The sequence below is a fragment of the Schistocerca gregaria genome, chromosome 1 (genome assembly GCF_023897955.1).
Source record: "Schistocerca gregaria isolate iqSchGreg1 chromosome 1, iqSchGreg1.2, whole genome shotgun sequence".
In the NCBI taxonomy this organism is placed as follows: Eukaryota; Metazoa; Arthropoda; class Insecta; order Orthoptera; family Acrididae; genus Schistocerca; species Schistocerca gregaria.
In genome coordinates, this window is record NC_064920.1 from 1,072,925,383 (window position 1) to 1,072,945,375 (window position 19,993).

At 40.9% G+C, this 19,993-nt stretch overlaps 1 protein-coding gene across 1 annotated transcript in view; it reads right to left on the reverse strand.

The window, feature by feature from the left end:
* The window catches only part of LOC126281652 (putative inorganic phosphate cotransporter), a 257,128-nt gene that overhangs the window by 55,430 nt on the left and 181,705 nt on the right, over positions 1-19,993 (reverse strand). Inside the window, exons 1-3 of the mRNA XM_049980811.1 lie at positions 17,880-17,924; positions 3,006-3,145; positions 411-641 (exon numbers count right to left, since the gene is read on the reverse strand). Coding sequence (XP_049836768.1) covers positions 411-641; positions 3,006-3,145; positions 17,880-17,919 — 411 coding nt within the window. The 5' untranslated portion in view covers positions 17,920-17,924. Of the gene's footprint in view, positions 1-410; positions 642-3,005; positions 3,146-17,879 lie in introns of the transcript that reaches the window.

Sequence of the window (19,993 nt, forward strand, 5' to 3'; positions counted from 1 at the left end):
CTAACGTCTACGCTGTGCTTCTGCAACAATCTCGTGCCGCGCTGGTTAACTCGATCTGTTGTGTGAAAAAAAGGTTCTGCATCGTGTATATTTATTGCCTATATTGATACTGTGTATGGTGCAGGCATACCGTAAGTATCACACACGCCCCATGCCCAGTCTTACAGCATGAAATGTGTCTGTACATATACATCACGTGTCACAACGATGCTCAGACACGTCTTGGTCCACAACTTAGCGTTGTGCCTCATATTGTTTACGGATCTCTTAACATGTTGACATGTGTGAGAGTTAGTTTGGGTGCAAAATTGAAGGTGTGAAGTGTGTTAATGCAGTTACTCTGTGTACTGAAAGCGGGACAAGTACTACACGAATAATGTCTTGCTGGTAGGGATGTCACAGCTACGTACCTGAGAGAGACCCGTGGCTACTCTGAACGCACACACTAGCACCACACCGCCAGTGTCTGCAGCCACCTCTGTCAGCATGGTGAAGATACCGGAGAGGACGAGCGAGGCCGACAACAAGTTCTTCGAGTTGAACCTGTCCGCCGCCCAGCCGGCTGGCGCCAGCGTCACCACATAGCCCCAGAAGAAGGCGCTCAGGATGGTGCTCGTCTCAGATTGGCTCCAGCCGTAGTCCTTTGGACAAAATAATCAAAGCCATTCCCAAGTCTTTGATTGTTGAGTATTCTTCCTAGATGTGACAAATGGAAAATCAATGGTGCTGACTTACTAGATGTTACGGGATAATCGTCAGCATACCTTCAGGCTGAGAGGGTAAACAAGACGAGCCTGATAGTATTAAAGACTATACACCAATGACGAGACAGCTATGGAGCCATTAAGGTCTTTGTAATTTATTTTAGTTGAATGTGTGAAAGGGACCAATCTGTGATCAAGTATCAAGAGGTACAGAAGCAGGTATTTATTGCAATAGTGAGAGAAGCACATCTGGACAGTTGATACAACCAAGCCCTTCTTTGAAAACTAAGGTAATCTATAGACATCTTTTCCTAAGCCAGTTTTCTCAGCATCGACTAATTTAATTGGACTGTACTCTATTATCCACGTTCTATTTAACATTTTTTCAAAAAAAGTATCCATTTGGTTCAACTGGTCGTCCAAGTAGCAGTGCGTTGATGCAAGAGTAACTTGACATGCGTCATGACCTGAAACAACTGTCTACGTACACGTTCCATTTGCCAACTATTTTATTTCACACATTTTTCGGGGAACTACATTCCTCTTTCAGATAGAATTTCATAATAGATTATCGAAAACTGGATCAAGATCGACTTCGACATGTAGCAACAGATTATTCTGCTCTTATCTAAGTTGACGGCAGGTAAATTTCATTTTTTATACGTAAGACAGGTATATAACAGCAGCAAAATATTGTTGAGTGCTTGCTGATTCCGTAGATACCATACAATCCTTCAGAAATTGTTTTAGGATACATGTAAATAAAACATGTTCCTAATGCTGTAATCAGTTAAACTCATCACACCATGTTCTTTTAGCATGAATTGAGAATCTGTAATAACTAGAGATCAAAACAGGATAACAGGTTTCATGAGGTATCTACTCATTTGGCTAACTGCAAAACTTTTTTCTTAAGTTTTCACATAGCCTGTACCACAGCAATAAATTTACGAAAAGAATTGAGGTTTTCCACTTTTGCTGTACTAATACTATTTGTTCACAACTAGTTTCATTCTCCTAGTCCATTCTATAGCAATTTTGTGGTTCTGTATAAAATGGAGTACACACACATCAAAAAAAGTTTTCCATCACCCCGGTTTCCAGGACTCTTGAAGATAGACGTTGACTGTGGATATTGTATCACAGACACAGTCCCTTTGACTTTTCAGAGATGGTGCTAAACCCGCCCAAAGATGTAAACAACCCTGAACCCTATCGAACATGCTTGGGATAGATTGAAAAGAGCTATTTACTGACGACGTGATCCACCAACCACTCAGAGGGATCTACGTCGTATCGCCGATGAGGAGTGGGATAATCTGGACCAACAGTGCCATTTATTTAGCTTTGCTCGTATGACAGAATGGGTCGATTAAAGAACAGCTGGCTCAAAGAAGGTTGCTACCACATTATATACCCTATCCTTCTTAATTTCATATAAAAAGGAGAATTTCCTTTGAATTAAGACTAATTTGAAGTGAAATATCACTGAACTCCAGTCACCTTCATTCTACTATAAAGTATATCCTTATATTTTGTTTTTGTGTTCTCGCATTTCCTAAACTGGTGCGGCGAGGCACATCTTTAAATAAATTTTAGAGAGATGGCAGAAGGGGGCTCAGAGTGAAATGACGTTGTGGTAGGTCATATAGACTTACAATACTCTTGTTTCAGTGTAGGCCCTCTAATAATAGGTTTTAAGCAATGAGAAAACATGGCCAGTGTCTGTTGTTTTTGTGGAAATCTTTTGTGAGTTTTGTTTATGCAATAAATATTGTGATATGGAGACATTTTATGACTGATTAGTAGTTACATGGCAAATAGCACTTAGCGCAAGTGAACTCTGAGGCCAGACTCTGGAAAGGACTGCCACCAGTTTATTTAATTATACATTATTAATGCAATTCATAAGGTGAATATGTAACAGCGTTGAATGTGGAGCCAAAATTAGTTTTCACTGAATCCACGTATAGAAAACGTCACAACTTTTACCAGAGACAAGTCTCAGTAGTGATTTATTATTAAAAACATACAATGCTACTTTTCAGAAAGATCACACGGTTGTGTGTGAGTCATGGTAAAGGAATGATAAACCAATTGGACTAGAACCTCTCACATACAGAAGGAGGGCCTTACTGTACCGTCAGTATGTTGAACCATTGAACACATATGCTAAACCCAACTTACATAAGCTTATGAGTAATACGAAAACTACATTCCAGTCCTATTTATAGGAATTATAAGTTACATACACTAGTTGATTGTTGTGAGGGCCCAGCAGTTGGGCCACCAGGTACCCACCTTGATGTCAGGGTTGCCAGCGGTGTTGTTGGCCATGACAACGACCGCCATCGACATGTCTGTGCGCAAGCTGAAGACCAGCACATGGGTGACGCATAGCAGCAGTGCTTGAAGGTGCCTCACACCCAACAGGGGGAGACCTAAAACAAAAGCGTTTGGACTATTGTTATCTCTATGTGCGCGCTTGTTTAGAAGGTCGAGGTATGCCCAGATTTCTGCCTGCATTAGTTTCTCCCCAGTCAAGTCGCTTTAACTTGTTTGTAAGGTAGCCAAAGTCCGTGTTGAGTGTCGAGAGGGATTTATAGAGATCAGTAAGGTCTTAGTACGCTGTGGCAGATATGAATAGTTATAATGCATGCAAATATCTTCAGAGTTGTAGGAGTATGCTTGTCATGGAGCCGATATCGTAAACTGTGTAACTTGCTCAACTTGGTTCAACAATTCACAAGTGGCCGTGCTTGAGAATACGAATACATATTCAGCAGTAGGCACTCCGACGAGGTGTTCCCTCATATTCTTATATCATTTCATGATTATATTAGTATGATTAAAATTGGGTGCTATGTTCGTTCTTTGTCAACGCTGGGAAAAATGATAAACGTCTAGCCACTCACAGTTCACGAATTAACTTGGCCGGCACCCTGCATTGGACCACAGATCATCATCACTACTTTCAGTCATTTGACATCATTGGTTGGATGTAAGTTATTCCACACTTCTCCAGGTATCAACATAAATGTAGTTCGTTCATAACTTTCTAATGCTATCTACTCATCTTCTAAAAGGTTGTAGTCTCGTGCTTTTGTTATCCACTGGAATGCCGTGAACAATTGTTTTCGTCCATATCCATGATTTGGAGGCTCAGTAGTTAAGTGCTAGACTAGAAATGCAATAAATTGGGTTCGATCTCTGTCAAGTTCTATAGCTTTTATCCGTCACTCGTTTCTTCTTTTGCCTTTGGCAATGATATTTAATGTATTTAATGTGAAAAAACTGCGGCATGCTTCTGAGTCCGCATTAAACACTAAGTCTTCCCTTATAACTATGTAAGTCTGTTCACAGGCCGGAGAAATGCAATTGCCTGCTGCTTTCAATAGTACCAGGCTCAGGTAAGTGCTGTGATGTTTAAACCCACCTTAGGGTCGATCACAGTTTTTACATTTCCATATTACATCCGCTTGCCCGGCAGCGTGAACTGTCCACCTTAATTTCATTTTCATTACGGTCGTATATAAAGGGTGTTTCACATCTCGTGTTACGCAATTCGAGAAGCTGTAGAAGGGACTCAGTAGATCAAGTTTTGCATAGAAACCCATGTCCAGAAACGTCACGCAACGATGCTACAAGTCTTCAAAGCTATGAGCGCCGGTACCAGTAAAGATATGTTCACTGATGTCCAAAAATAGCAACAAACCACTACACGTCCTGTCAATTGTCAACAGATGTTCGTACAACCGTGTCCTGTACGGAAGATAGCATTCTGGTCAACGGGCAACCATGCCAACGAAGACATCAGCGCACCTGTCAAACGGGATAGTGTTTGCCAGGTAGTCCCGCATCAACAATCGCTGTGTGCACAGACACAGAGTGTGCGGAATGGCTCAGAGAAGACGATTACCAGGCTCTCTGTGGTGGAGGGCCATGGGAACAGTGGAAGCAGACAGTCAGAAACTGATGTGGCCCGATGGCTTAAAGAGAATCGTTTTGTTGGTTTTCGGATGTGGTGACAGATTGTAGAGATCTAAACTGCAACCCAAAGACCAGGGCGGGGCCGCCCTCGTGTTGCATTAAAAAAAAAAAAAAAAGGATCGTTATTTGGCTGTAAGGGCACGGCGGTACCGCTTCTATTCTGCGCGGCAACAATCAACTGACCTCGCAGGATCCATTGGATGTGTTGTAGCGAGGCAGAAGGTTTTGGCAGAGTGACCTTTATTGTCGGAGACCCACCATATGTGTATGTGTGACGCGTCTTCACAGAAGGGAACGTCTTGACTGGAGCCGTCAACATGCCATCTTGACGTAGTACATTGGGTATATTACCTTCTCACAGATGATCCCGATTTGGTCTAGACAGTGGTTCTCGACGGATTCACATCTGGAGAGAACGTGGAACACGATTTAGGGACCCAATCACTGTGTAAAGAAACTGATATCGAGGATGATCCTCAATGGTGAGTGCAGGGATTATGTTGACCAGCCGTACATCGCTTCATGAAATTGTACAGTTAAATAAGCAAGGTTTTACTGCTGTCAGGTTTCGTGACGAGATCTCAAGACCTCATGTGCGGTTGTTGCCAGGTGCTGTAGGCCAAAACTTCATAATGCTGGACGATAATGCTCTTCCTCATAGAGTACAGGTGGTTGAAGTTTTCCTGGAAACGGAAGATATTGCAGGCATGGCATGCGCTGCTTGCTCTCTCGTAACGAATCCTATAGAGCACGTCTGGGATGCACTAGGGACAAGGGTTGCATAACCACTATCCAAGACTTGCGAGCAGCTCTGCAGGAAGAATGGGCGTTATCGCCTCAACATGAGATTGGTACATCATTTACAGCACGCCCCGTCGTTTGTCAGGCCTGTATTGCTGCCAGAGTTTGTCACACACCATACTGAGGGCATCAACTAGTTGTCGGAATGTGTATGTAAATCGGTTAAGTTGAAAAAAAAACGAAGAACATTTTTGTCTATCGTTTACTTCTGTATCCTTTATATTGTATTCTTTATATTCCTATTTAACTATTGCTTAATTATACTGTTTTGTGGCTGAATAAACACAACCCTGCAAAAGTTTGGTTTGTTTCTTTAATTTTGGACACCAGTGTATAAAAAGGATGATTCCGTGATAACATTAGAGACTTTGAAGGGTCATGGAGACGGTTAAATGTATCAATTTCATGTAAGGATTCCTGATTGGGAAACGAACTAGTCGGAAGTAACAAGCAAAAATCGTTTTGATAATGTGACAGTGTTGCTAAGATTGTAGGGTAGGCAAATTTCAGAGGTGGTATTATGGACCAAAACATGAAGTAAGATGAGGAAATATGGGAACTAAGCTGCATACCTTAAGAGATATCAGCACTTGTGGCTCACACTAACGAATATGAACAAGTTCTCGTAGTCCTCAGGTATGTAGTTTAGAGCCCATGTTTACTAGAGATTTTTTCATGTTTTGGTCCAAACCACCACCTCTAAAAGTTGCCTACCTTACAATCTTTGCAACAACAATACCGATACATATATTCTACTACTTCAGAAGGATTTTCGCTTGTAGCTTTCCACACGTTCGTTTCCGAACCAGGAATCCTTATCTCATATTGATACATTTATCCTTCTCCATCATCCGTGGAAGTTTGGAACATCATCACGGAATCACCTTGTATATACGTACATTAACAAATGGCTCTGAGCACTATGGGACTTAACTGCTCAGATCATCACTCCCCTAGAACTTAGAACTATTTAAACCTAGAAACATAAGGACCTTACAGACACCCACACCCGAGGCAGGATTCGAACCTGCGACTGTAGCGGTGGCGCGGTTCCTGACTGTAGCGCCTAGAACCGCTCGGCCAGTCCGACCGGCGTACATTAACAGGCGACGACATCTGTAACTTTGAAGCTCAGTAGAGTCGTTGGATGACGTTTCCGGGCATGGGTTTTTGTGTAAAACTTGACCTACGAAGTCCCCTCTGCAAACCACAGAAGTGTGTAACATGAACTGTGAAGCATCCTACATGCCTTCGTCCTCAGTCTGTTCCCTGATACACTGTTTTTTTTTTTTCCTGCCTCTCCCAGTATTTCTCAAGTTGCAACTGTCCATTGCTTGACGAGCAACTTGCAAGTGTTGAATGATTTTAGAAATGAAAAACTGTGTCTGATTGACATGAACCAAAACTGTTATCTCAAACTGATAGAATATTCTCCTTTCCAGACCAACTGGAAGCTCAGTTAAGAAAACTCTACTTAGTTTACTCAACGCTCTTCGGGAATTTTTATTGTTCTGTTCATTTCCTCTCCTGAACATCCATTTCTTGTCTTCAACTGCGTGAATACGAAAACTCAGCAACTAGTTTTAGCAATTCATTGTTAAGCTATAGTGTTTTATTTTCAACGTATTGTTTGTATATTACTCTTATTGCAAATAGTTTTGGGCCTATTTCCAAACATTCCAATACAAGTACTTCCCTGCATTCTTTGTTGATGTTTTTCTGCATTAGGTACAAATAGCACTTGACATCAGCAAAACAAAAAGGGTAGAAACGTATTCCATTATTTTTATTTCCCTGATTTAAGGCTCTAAAAACTTTTTCTAGAACCTACTGAGAACAGTTATAATTTACAATTTTCTATTTTCTAGCCTGACTTCCCTTTCAAGTCTAAATTTCTCACTGTTGTGACGAAGTCTAATGAAAGTTCTATCATTGACGTACGTATGTACTAACATTTACTGTTCTAATCTGTAATTTAGTGTACAATACGTATATTTTCTTCGGGAGTCAACTTACTCATTTGCTTGATTTAAGTCTAATTTTAGGGTTGCTGATAAATTTAGTGAATTTGTAGTACATTACTAAGAGAAGGTTGACAGGCTTGTATTGTATTGTATTGTATTGTATGTTAACCGGGGACCTAGAAAAGACGGAGAGGCTGCGTCCCCGCCGCAGCCGCAGTGGTCCACAATCCCACGACGACTACCGCAGTCCACTTCACCCCTCCGTCGCCCCACACCGAACCCAGGCTATTGTGGGGTTCGGCCCCCGGTGGACCCCCCACGGAAAGTCTCACACCACACGAATGTAACCCCTATGTTTGCGTGGTAGAGTAATGGTGGTCTACGCGTACGTGTTGAACTTGTTTGCGCAGCAATCACCGACATAGTGTAACTGAGGCGGAATAAGGGGAACCAGACCTCATTCGCCGACGCAGATGGAAAACCGCCTAAAAACCATCCACAGACTGGCCGGTTCACCGGACGTTGACACAAATCCTCCGGGCGGATTCGTGCCGGGGACCAGGCGCTCCTTTCCGCCCAAAAAGCCGTGCGTTAGACCGCACGGCCAACCGGGCGGGCTTGACAATCTTACTACATTGGCTGATAACACAATGTGATACACCAGGAAGACATGATCGGATCTCAATGTAACTTCGTACATATGCACATCATCCACGAGTACGTAAATGATTAGAGCTACAATCCTTTGTGACAGATAGAAAGGCCACTAGAGAGGATTAGCATTGTTCGTGTTTAATGTTGTTACTAGACCTAGTAGGCTATAGAAGGGAGGTGAACAGTGTCAGATACTGAGGGATCAATATGAAGGATAGGGAGACGCTGTATTTGCGGAATGTTTCCAGAGGAACATAATTCGCCAAAACGTGGAAAATGCTGCAATAGATCTGCTTCAAAGGAACGTAGTCAGTTACAAATTTAAAAAATGGTTAGCTTGTCAGCGTGGCCAAAAGTCATGGGAAAGTTTACGCGATTTTTATATGTGCCGTGCATGAAACCCGAATGTTGCGTTAGGTGCGGTGCATGGGACAAGTGTAGACACAGGGGCCAGTCTAGTACAAACGCTATCGGATAGCGACAGGAGTGGAGTTATGGAGCGTTAACGTTCAACGTGTATTGGACGCCGACAAGAGCAGAGCAGCAGTTACCACGAACCACCTACAGATGGCAACGTTTGCTGAAATATCGTGGAGAACGTGCGACGTTACCCGTGCGTACATACAAAATTCTACAAGTTATAAATATCCCAGGAAACCGTCTGATGGAAATAATTTCTATTCACTACAATTGACAAATTGAAATAAATTAAAAGTAATAATATTACAAGCCTGTAATTCACTTATTGTATGTGATCTATCTTAGACCCGACAAAAATTCGTGGTGGATTTTACAGTGTCGTTCAGAGCTGTCAGCTATAAACTGTTGATCAGTAACTGTCCATTATCTATGGTATCTTGGTGTTCGTAATACTTTCTTCTGCTTTTGTATATAGTCCTTTACATCTTCCATTTACTTTCGTAAATGGCACCAGATAAAAGCCTACGTCACGCCATATTCCGATACAACGACGCCACCAAGGCAGCTTTCGGAATATCCAGCTCATGTGATTTCGATGTTTGATATCTGAATTGCAACTGCATGATAATGTATGCTCAAGTATGTGGCAGATCAGAAGGCCACTGCCCACTACTGATAATGAGCTCGATAACGAGCATACTTTCATTTGGGGAGGAAGCTGTGTCGTTTAACCGCTGCTACTTGCAATGCTATCTTGATAATTATTATCAGCCCTCATGATTGACTATCGAAATGAAGAGTATTATGAGAATCATATCTGCTGTTGTTTCTTTTATATTTTTCTTTCAATAGAAATTTGCTTCGGTATTCAGTTTCAGGATACCTCAGAAAGATTCATTTCACAAGACTAATTCTACTTGAAAGCAGACAGTGTCTTAGGACGGATCGTAATTTACGCATGGGAACTTATTAGTTTAACTTGGCACCAGTTCTAATTGCGGTTGTCGGTAGGCGTCTAAATGGAGCAGATAGCTCGCTTATTTGTCTCTTCTCCATGACTTCGAGAACATACAGGTGAGTTTCATCTTTCAATGGAACGGAGCACACTCCCATTGACATCTCTATGTAGGAGCATTTCCTAACAATGAGCTGCCTTTATGGCGTACCGGCGGTAAGGGGCGCACGAAACTCGAGTTGCACCATTTTTGACTTCCAAGGTCGCTTGATCTTGCGGTATGTGGGTTAGTTTTCCCTGCACGTGTTTGAAAGATTCCATATGTGGGCTTCGCGTTCCAACAAATTTGGATGAAGTTCGACGACTGATAATAACTCCAGCGATAGTAGTAACTCCAGACAACCACAGGCAAGTATGTAACTAGGCCGGATGTTTGTCGTGTGTCCAATGGAGGGAATATCGAACATTTCTGAAAGGTAAATGAGATCCTTGATCCTAAATGTAATTGTTAAAATGTACGCCAAGGTTGTATACGCAAGCGGGTAAAATAAATAACTTCGTAAAATTGTGTGATTGTTTTAATAAATAAAAACTTTACGCGTAAACTAAAATTTACCCCTCGTTTGTACCTTCATTCATGTAGAAGATATAGTCTTGCCAAAGAGGTTGAATGTTTTTTTAATCAACCTATACTACATCATTCCGTTTATAAGACTTCCTTAGAAAAGTGTGCTTTTGAGTCGGGTTCATCGAATGGAAGCTGCCTCTGATGCAGAAGATTTGCCTCGAGAACTGAGCCACCTACCAGAAGACTTCTGTCACAACAACCAAAAAATATCCCACGTGTAACTGCAAGCAGAGCATGACCGAGATGGAAAGTGAATTCTTTCTGTTCTATGGTCCTGTGCTCTTGAAGATAAAACATCAAATTGTCTTCGGTCTCCCAAGTAAAGTATACCTAGAGGTCTGTGACATATAAGGTCGACCTCTAAGGTCTCAGCGTTAGCAAAATATCGTCTGAGTGTGGACGGTGCTACGTCGTGCAGGCCTTGCACACGAGACAACACAGTGGGTATAAGGTGAGAGGTGTGTGTTACTGCACTACACAGAAAGTGGTGGGAGGAGTCTGTTACTGCACCAACCGGAGAAATCGGTGATAGCTGAACATTCTGTGAAAAATGGACATAAAATTTCATTTGACGAAATAGCCATTGCAAGGAGGTCTAACACGATCTGGGATAGCGTAATAAAGTAAGCTATAGAGATCAAAATACCTGACAACAACCTCAGTGTACCAGGTGGGTGTACGGTGTACCGAGAGCTCCACTGCGGGCTTCATACATCACAGAACGCTAAAGCATCATAGTTATGTTCATTAATCGGTGCGCTCGCAGGCTATACTGAAAAAAAAAAAATTTCACTTTGTCAGTATGATGTTTGTTGCTTGGCGACATGTGTTGATTTCTTTTGTGAAATGACAGTTGGTGTAAAGGTTTAAGTTCTCCATACGAAACAACAGTTATTGACAAGAAAGTACTCGTACTGTTGGCAAGTTGTTTTATCAGAACATCAGCAATAGCAGCACGGCATTGCAGGAATGTCGCGAACAAAAAAAGCTACAAAGAGTCCCTACATCGATAAAAGTGCTAAAAATATGATTAATACATTAGAAGTAACAATTAAATGACACTGACCTTAGAGGCTCCTGGCACCCCACACCGCTTTACCGAGCGGGGTGGCGCAGTGGTTAACACACTGGACTGCATTCGGGAGGACGACGGTTCATTCCCTCGTCCGGCCATCCTGATTTAGGTTTTCAGTGATTTCCCTAAATCGTTTCAGGCTATGGCCGGGATGGTTCGTCTGACAGAACACGGCCGACTTCCTTACCAAATTCGATGAGACTGATGACCTCACTGTTTGGTATCTTTCTCCCAAATCAACACAACCAACCTCACACAGCTTTGTCACGCTACCGCCTAGATATTTCATCGACATGGCTATGTCAAGAAACACGCCACTGGAACTGTGTTTGATATTACAGATTTAATTTTCCAGCATACTGCATCAACTTACATTTCCCTACATTTAGAGCCCAAACCCATTCGCAAATCTAGGAAGGTTGAATCTACCTGCATCTATTATTTGGAAGATGTGTGTGAATAGAGCAAGCTGTGTTTCACACTAGCGTTTGTTTCTGAACAGCGAGCTCATATTTTAAGGGAAGCTTGTTTCCATCTTGAAATGTCATAATATTTGAATTCAGAATATCCTCTAGGATCCTATAACAGACGGACGTCCGGGATACTGGTGGGGAGTTCTGCTGTTAACCTTCTTCTTTTGTAGAAAATAATGATCACTGTCGTTTTCCAATCTCACAAACTTTTCGGTAGGCGAGTGATTCTCGATACATGGGAACAAAAAAAGAAGATAATTTCGCAGCTTATTTCAGATCATTTGGAACATGAATTCCGTTAGAGCATGATCCTTTCTCCGTTTTATGTAGTCTTAGTTTTTTTTTTCAATATCGGACAATTGTTAAGTTTCTTCTGAAGTTCAAACCCTGGTATGACAGAATCTCAAGGCGTGCACACCTCTTAAATGTGGAATTGTCTGAGGCACTGCTCCACTCCTCTCTGTCTTAAAAAGGTAAAGAGGTTATTGAAAACGCACTTGCCTCTATTATGTAAACAAAATTCGGAAAATCTGTGTTATTCACTGAACTCAATCCTGAAAGTCGCGATCATTTTAAAATTTTCCTTCATGCAGTTATTGCTACTGTCAGCTTTATAAAACTGTGGCCACTTTTAGATAGTTAACTTGCCACTACTGTTAGGCTTCTTTGTGCACTTTTAAGATAATTATCTGTGTACATTGCAGCATCACGTTACCGATAAACAATTATCATTTAATCTTTTCGACAAGCTTTTATATGGAAATATGCCTGTTACCTGCGACAAGTGCTGGAATCTCCACCAGCACGTTATTCAAAACACTTCTCTCGTATTCGTTAGCGTAATCAGTGGTTCAAAGTCCACAGGTTCGCTGTTTGAGAATTAGACGTTAGTTGGATGTTAATTACGCTTCATAAAAACACTGTCGACTTCTTGCTTGATAGTTAGTTAGTTTAATGATCTATGGATGTTTAATACGATTAATGGTGATGATGTACTATGAGTTTTTTCACATTCACATTATAAATTCAAACGTAAATATAACTACTAGATGTCCATATATAAATTGTTAGTAGCTCCTACTAAGCAATTTTTATACATTACAAGAACAGAAATTCAGCTACCGAATAGACCGCTTTTCAAGGAGAAACTCTAAGAGTTTGTTTTCAAATTTTGTATCATTGGGATAGATGATCAAAAATTTTGGTGGTAGCGTTGAGCACCCTTTCTGTGCGGAAGACAACCTTAATTCGAGTAATGAATGTCATTTCTTCTTCTGGTATTGTTGTGAAGCAGTAGTCAAAATTCCAAACTCCGTTAACAGATATGTATGTTTTCTTCCCATTGATTTAAGTCATTTCACACTTGCAGTAGTGTCTGTAATTCCTTTAGGTCCTTCAACAGATGTCTACAAGATGAACGTGGACCAAGCACCACATATTATTCTTATATACCTCTCCAGCATGAACTTTGTTTCTTAAGGGTGAGTCACCACAGAACATTATCCAATACGACATTACAAATGAAAATGAGCAAAATATGTGAAATAACTGATATGCAATAATTCGAAGTGAAAATGTGGCTGAATTACGTTGTTTTAGGAGCTCCAAACTGTGTCTTACCTTCACTTTTAATTTTCACTAGTATGGACACCTAAAAGTTTTGAAATTGCAAGGTATGTTATTATTTCCTTACCACGCTTTCCGCTATTTCCTCTTGACATGTAAAACCTGTTTGTTTCTAAACGATCGTTAGACTTCTATCGGAAGCCAGGTTTCCAATCTACATTTGTACTGAAAAATTTTCTAACAGACTGCGTTTGCACAAACACATTTTGTTCGTAAGAGAGCTCAGGAGCTACTGAAAGATCCGCATAAAGAATTCCTGTTTTCTTCGTCAACAAGAGTGAGTCAATAGACAATCTCACAAATACTATTTATGGGGGCATTTTCTCTGCGTGGTTCCTTCCTGTTTCCGAGAACAAGAAAACATGATCCTTTTAATTTTACAAAAAGGAGGGGAAATCTGATTAATCCTGTAAGTCAGTGCGGAAATTGATACAACAGCAAAAATTTACCGCTTCTGACCAGGAGGTTACCGTTCTGCTAGGACCTAATAAAATTAATTTATACTGTAGAAATTACATTATTTATGGAGAAAGGGGGGAAATTACACCTCTACAGTCAAGCAATCACCACTAACTCTTTGTTACTTCGGATGCAGCTTTAATTGTTGCTTAGTTTACAAACGGTTGGAAGAAGACAGTTAAACTACTACCTCTAATTTTGATACGATAGGTTGCTGAGGAACTCAGAACAATATTTAAGAGTTACACGTATTACAGCAGATGTGAATACTGGAATAGTGGTTAAGTTTTATAGCATAAATACACGCGCTGAGTAACTGAAACAGTTGTCGGAAGTAGCATCGTCTAGCCACACTAGACTAGACTAGTCACTGTTTACAATTATCTGATTTATTTATTTTTGAAAGATGAAGACTGTTGATGACATTTAAAAATAAAAATAACAGCTTTTCACCGAAAATATAAAATCGAAAAAATTGTTTACTGATACTATCATGCACTTGCATGTTCTATGTAAAGATTGCTTCTGACTTTGAAATCTTTCTGTATGTTGAAGTTTGATCAATATTTTGACATGAGTAAATGTAGTCTTACTGAAGCATCCGCCTGTCCTAGCACTTACTTCCCCCTACTCCAACATCGAAAGCAACAGGCCTAATCCATGTTCAATCAGTTCACTACTGATGCGTAGTCCTGGATTTGATTCATGGCAATCACTCAAATTTTTTGTAGCAGAAAAGTCACTCCCGGCTTTAGGAGTAAAAGAATGGATACACGGAATTACTGGTGAGTGTCCATTAAGGCAATCAATGCTTGGATCAAAAAATGTATTTGTTCAAGAAAAGTAGATTTACTCAGAATTCTGGAAGAAAAGTTAGTCTCTGGAAAACATTAAGTTATATTCCCACGCTACATTTTCAATATTAAATACAGCTGAGCAGGTAGATTTTATCTTTACAGATTTACAAAAACAGTTTAAAATAACTGACATAACTATCACCTGATAGTATCTTAACAGTTATGCAGTTATCTCAATGTACTTTCGATTGAGAGATTTCAGTACCTTGTCCCCGATGTTCAATGTTCAACAGAAAGCTTACAGTATTGGTTCAGTCTGTATTTCAGAGAGGCCTCAAGTCGACTACAGCTTTCGTGGCAGTTTGCAATACAGTATGGATAGAAGAACCGATATCGAAGTTCGTTAATATAATTTCATGTTAGAAGCTAGCAGATTTAATCATCAACTTTTGATCGAGAGTGGCCTTCTTCAAAGATCAGTCTTTGCTGTTATTCTGTTACTTTGTATCTCCACGACGTGACAGCTACTAAATATAAGAAAATCCAAGTGTGCAAGTAATTTGTCATTGATTTGTTAGAAGTTTTCTTTTTGGTATAACAAGCACGATCTAATAATGACAAGATGATAGTCGAAACCAGTCATCACAAGAAAATTCCAACTGGAGCTCATCACAATAAGCTTACTGGTTATTTGAAGCTCACGATGTTCTATGTCTTCCTCCACAGGGCACCATATTATCTAGCATGATAACTATCTGTGCAGAAAAACGAAAATATTTCTGTAATTCCTTAAAAAATATAGTTGTGAGGGAATATCAGTTTCGATTCCAGAGAAATGTAAGAACACACGAGGCAAATCTGACACTACACCTTATCTAAGGAAATAGTTAACGAAAGGCAAACCTACGTTCATAGCATTTGTAGGCTCAGAGCAAGCTTTTGACAGTGTTGACTGGAGAAGTCTCTTTGAAATTGTGAAGGTAGCAGGCGTAAAACACAGGGTAAAAAGGCTAGTTACCACTTGTACAGAAACCAGACAGCTGTTATACAAGTCAAGGGGCAGAAAACGGTATCAGTAGTTGAGAAGGGAGTGAGACAGGGTTGTTGCCTATCCTCTACGTTATTCGTTCACTGAAAGGCAACCAAAGAAAAATTCTGAACAGGAATTATAATTCAGGGAGAAGAAATAAAAAATTATCAGGTTTCCAAATGACACTGCCAGTCTGTCACAGACAGCAAAACACTTGGAAGAGCAGTTCAATGAAATGGACAGTATCTTGAATGGAAGGTATAAGATAAACACCAGCAAATGCAATACAAAGATAACGGAATGTAGAAGAATGAAATCAGGTGTCGTAGAGGGAATTAGTTTAATAAACGAGACACTTAAAGTAGCAGATGTGTTTTGTATTTGGCAGAAAAATAACTGACGATAGCCGAAGTAGAGAGGATATAAAATCTAGACTGGCAATGGGAAAAAAGAATTTCTGAAAAAGATAAATTTGTTAACATCGAATAAAGATTGAGGTGTTATGAAGTCGTTTCTGAAGGTATTTCTCGGGAACGTAGCAATGCCTGGAAGTCAACTAGTGGCGATAAACAATTTACACAAAATGAGAATTGAAGATTTCGAAATAAGGTACTACAGAAGAATGCTGAAGGTTAGATGGAACGAGCACATAACTGATGAGGACGTACTGAACAGAATTGGAGTGACAAGAAATTTGTGGTCCAACTTAACCAGAAGAAGGTATCGTTTGACGGCATAAATTACCAGTCGAGTGCTGGAGAGAACTTTTGTGCGAGAGTGGGGATGGGGGGTGGGGGGGGAAGCGAGGGGTTAAAAGTCGTAGGGGGAGACCAAGAGATTGAGCACAGTAAGAAGATTTAGAAGGATATAGGTTGCATTTGTTATTCTTAGATGAAGAGGCTTGCACAGGGTAGAGGGGCATTGAGAGCTACATCAAACCGGGCGTCTTCGTACTGAAGACCACAACAACAGCAGTTATGAATGTCAATCTCTATCGTCACGCAGAAAATCGCCGGATATCCGTTGTCTGCCTCTGACCTTGTAGCAAGTGCTTGTAGAGTTCACCTAACACTGAACCGCATCCAGTCTTAGTTGTAATGTCAGATTTTTCGCAGATGATGGAGCTATCTAAGAGAGAAATCTATCCCAGAATAATTACCGTACCATTCCAATTAGGTGCCCATAATATAACAGTAACGATGCAAAGACTATCAACTATTAATTTTCAGAAATTATAAAGGTGTGCACAGCACAAAATGTAAGTGCTGGATGTCCTTTGCTTCAAGATTAGTAAGTCGCAACTAGTGTTAGTCACACCGTATAAATATTTAGGAGTAACGAAGTGCAGGGACATGGTACTGTAGGCTCAGTTGTAGCTAAAACAGGAGACAGTCCGCCATTCATTGGGAGTGTACTGGGAAAATGGAAACTGTGTACAAAAGAAGTGCATACGAATCACTTGTACAACTGATACCTTAATATTCAAGCTACAATACAGTCGCGAGTAAAAGCAGTGATCCAGGAAGTGTAAATGTCTATGATCACAAAACGTGTGTCCTCAGACCTTCGATTTCGGTCAGTAGTGACCGTCTTAAGACCTGCAGAAAAAGAGGAAACCAAATACGACTACTGGACAGCCAATATCTTGTAACGAATTAATTTGACATAATGATGAGTATTAGCTACATCGTACTGAATACATGCTTTTAAAATGTGGTAATGCACATCTGTTTAAAGTATATCCAAATATAACAAGTCAGAGTGGAGGCACCAAGAAATACAATATTATTGTAGTGTGTAAGACCAATATCAGGTCATACGAAAGGGAGGCATCGAGCATACGCAAAGAGTTGTGGAGCGAATTGTTTGAGTGGCAAGAGAGTGTGAAGAAATGTCACACGATCTTTCAAACCTTCTCTGCGCACACACACAAACTAGTTCCTTAAAGTTCCTGTACATTAAATCAAGAATTTAACAGGATTCCTTGTTCCAGCACTCCATCCGTGAATGGAACAAGGACAGACCTTAATATATGGTCAAATAAAAAGTGCCATCTGACATGCATTTCACAGTGATTCAATGAGCGTAGATGTAGATCTGTCTTGCATGCTGAAGGTAGATCTTCACGATGTTAGGCGAGTTCTCATGTTCGGTTGGCTGTCTCAAAAAGATCAGTGTCTTTTTATTTGATATGGTATGAGTTCAAAGTCAAATTGCAATCTACACTTCAGCATTGTTTTCTGATTTTCTTAAGACTCCTCGTACGATTAGAAGCGAGCTCTGATGAATGCTGTAGTACTCACGATGTTTGGCTGGGTCAAGCTTGTGTTCCATCGTAGCCATGGCAGCTGACTGATGCGCGTGTGGTTGATCCGATAGCAATCATCCGCACCTCCCCACCACACAACGACGCCTGCCGCTATCTGTTACACAGCTCGACTTGTTTCATGCGTTCTGGAGTACTGGACATCAACGGGTACAGCGTGGCTAGTAAAGCGCATGCTGATTTGAGCTGTAATCATGTGTCCATGATATTCGGAAGTCATTCTAAAAGGGCTATTTCGCTAAATGGCGTCCTTCTCCAGGAAATGTTACCTTAGGAGGTAAAGAGCAAAAAAAAGAAATCATATACAGGGTGGTCCATTGGTAGTGAGAGGCTCAAATATCTCACGAAATAAGCATCAAACGAAAAAACTACAAAGAACGAATCTCGTCTAGCTTGAAGTGGGAAACCAGATGGCGCTAGGGTTGGCCCGCTAGATGGCGCAGCCATAGGACAAACGGATATCAATTGCGTTTTTTTTAAAATAGGAACCCCCACTTTTTATTACATATTCGTGTAGTACGTGAAGAAATAAGAATGTTTTAGTTCCACCACTTTTTTCGTTTTGTGATAGATGGCACTGTAATAGTCACAAACTTATAAGTACGAGGTATCACGTAACATTCTGGCAGTGCCGACGGTATTTGCTTCGTGATACATTACCCGTGTTAAAACTGACCGTTTACCAATTCCGGAAAAGGTCTACATCATGTTGATGTATGACTATTGTGATCAAAACGCCCAACGGGCCTGTGCTATGTGTGCAGCTCGGTATCTTGGACGACATCATCCACCGTTCGCCGGATAGTTACGTTATTTAAGGAAACAGGAAGTGTTCAGCCACATGTGAAACGTCAACCACGAACTGCAACAAATGATGATGCCCAAGTAGGTGTCTTAGCTGATATCACGGCTAATCCGCACATCAGTAGCAGACAAATTGCGCGAGAATCGGGAATTTCAAAAACGTCGGTGTAGAGAATGCTACATCAACATAGATTGCGCCCGTACCATATTCTTATGCACCAGGAATTGCATGGCGACGACTTTGAACGTCGTGTACAGTTCTGCACTGGGCACAAGAGAAATTACGGGACGACGACAGATTTTTTGCACGCGTTCTATTTAGCGACGAAGCGTCATTCACCGACATCGGTAACGTATACCGGCATAATATTCACTATTGGGCAACAGAAAATCCACGATGGCTTCGACAAGTGGAACATCAGCGACCTTGGCGGGTTAATGTATGGTGCGGCATTATGGGAGGAAGGGAAATTGGTCCCCATTTTATCGATGGCAATCTAAATGGTGCAATGTATGCTGATTTCCTACATAATGTTCTACCGATGTCACTACAAGATGTTTCAATGCATGACAGAATGACGACGTACTTCCAACATGATGGATGTCCGGCACATAGCTCGCGTGCGGTTGAAGCGGTATTGAATAGCAGATTTCATGACAGGTGGATTAGTCGTCGAAGCACCTTACCATGTCCCATACGTTCACCGGATCTGACGTCCCAGATTTCTTTCTGTGGGCAAAGTTGAAGGATATTTGATATCGTGATCCACCGACAACGCATGACAACATGCGTCAGCGCTTTGTCAATGCCTGTGCGAACATTACGGAAGGAGAACTATTCACTGCTGAGAGCAATGTCGTTACACGTACAGGCAAATGCTTTGAGGTTGACGGACATCATTTTGAGCATTAATGTGGTATTTACAGGTAAACATGCTGTAACAGCATGGGTTCTCAAAAATGATAAGTTCACAAAGGTACAGGTGTTACATTGGAACAACCGAAATAACATTTTCAAACGTACCTACGTCCTGTATTTTAATTTAAAAAACCTACGTGTTACCAACTGTTCTTCTAAAATCGTGAGCCATATGTTTGTGACTATTACAGCGCCATTTGTCACAAAGCGAAAAAAGTTGTCCAACTAAAACATTCATATTACTTTACGTACTACACGAATATGTAATAACAAATGGGGGTTCCTATTTAAAAGCACGCAGTTGATATCCGATTGACCAATGGCAGCGCCATCTAGCTGGCCAACCATAGTGCCATCTGGTTTCCCCC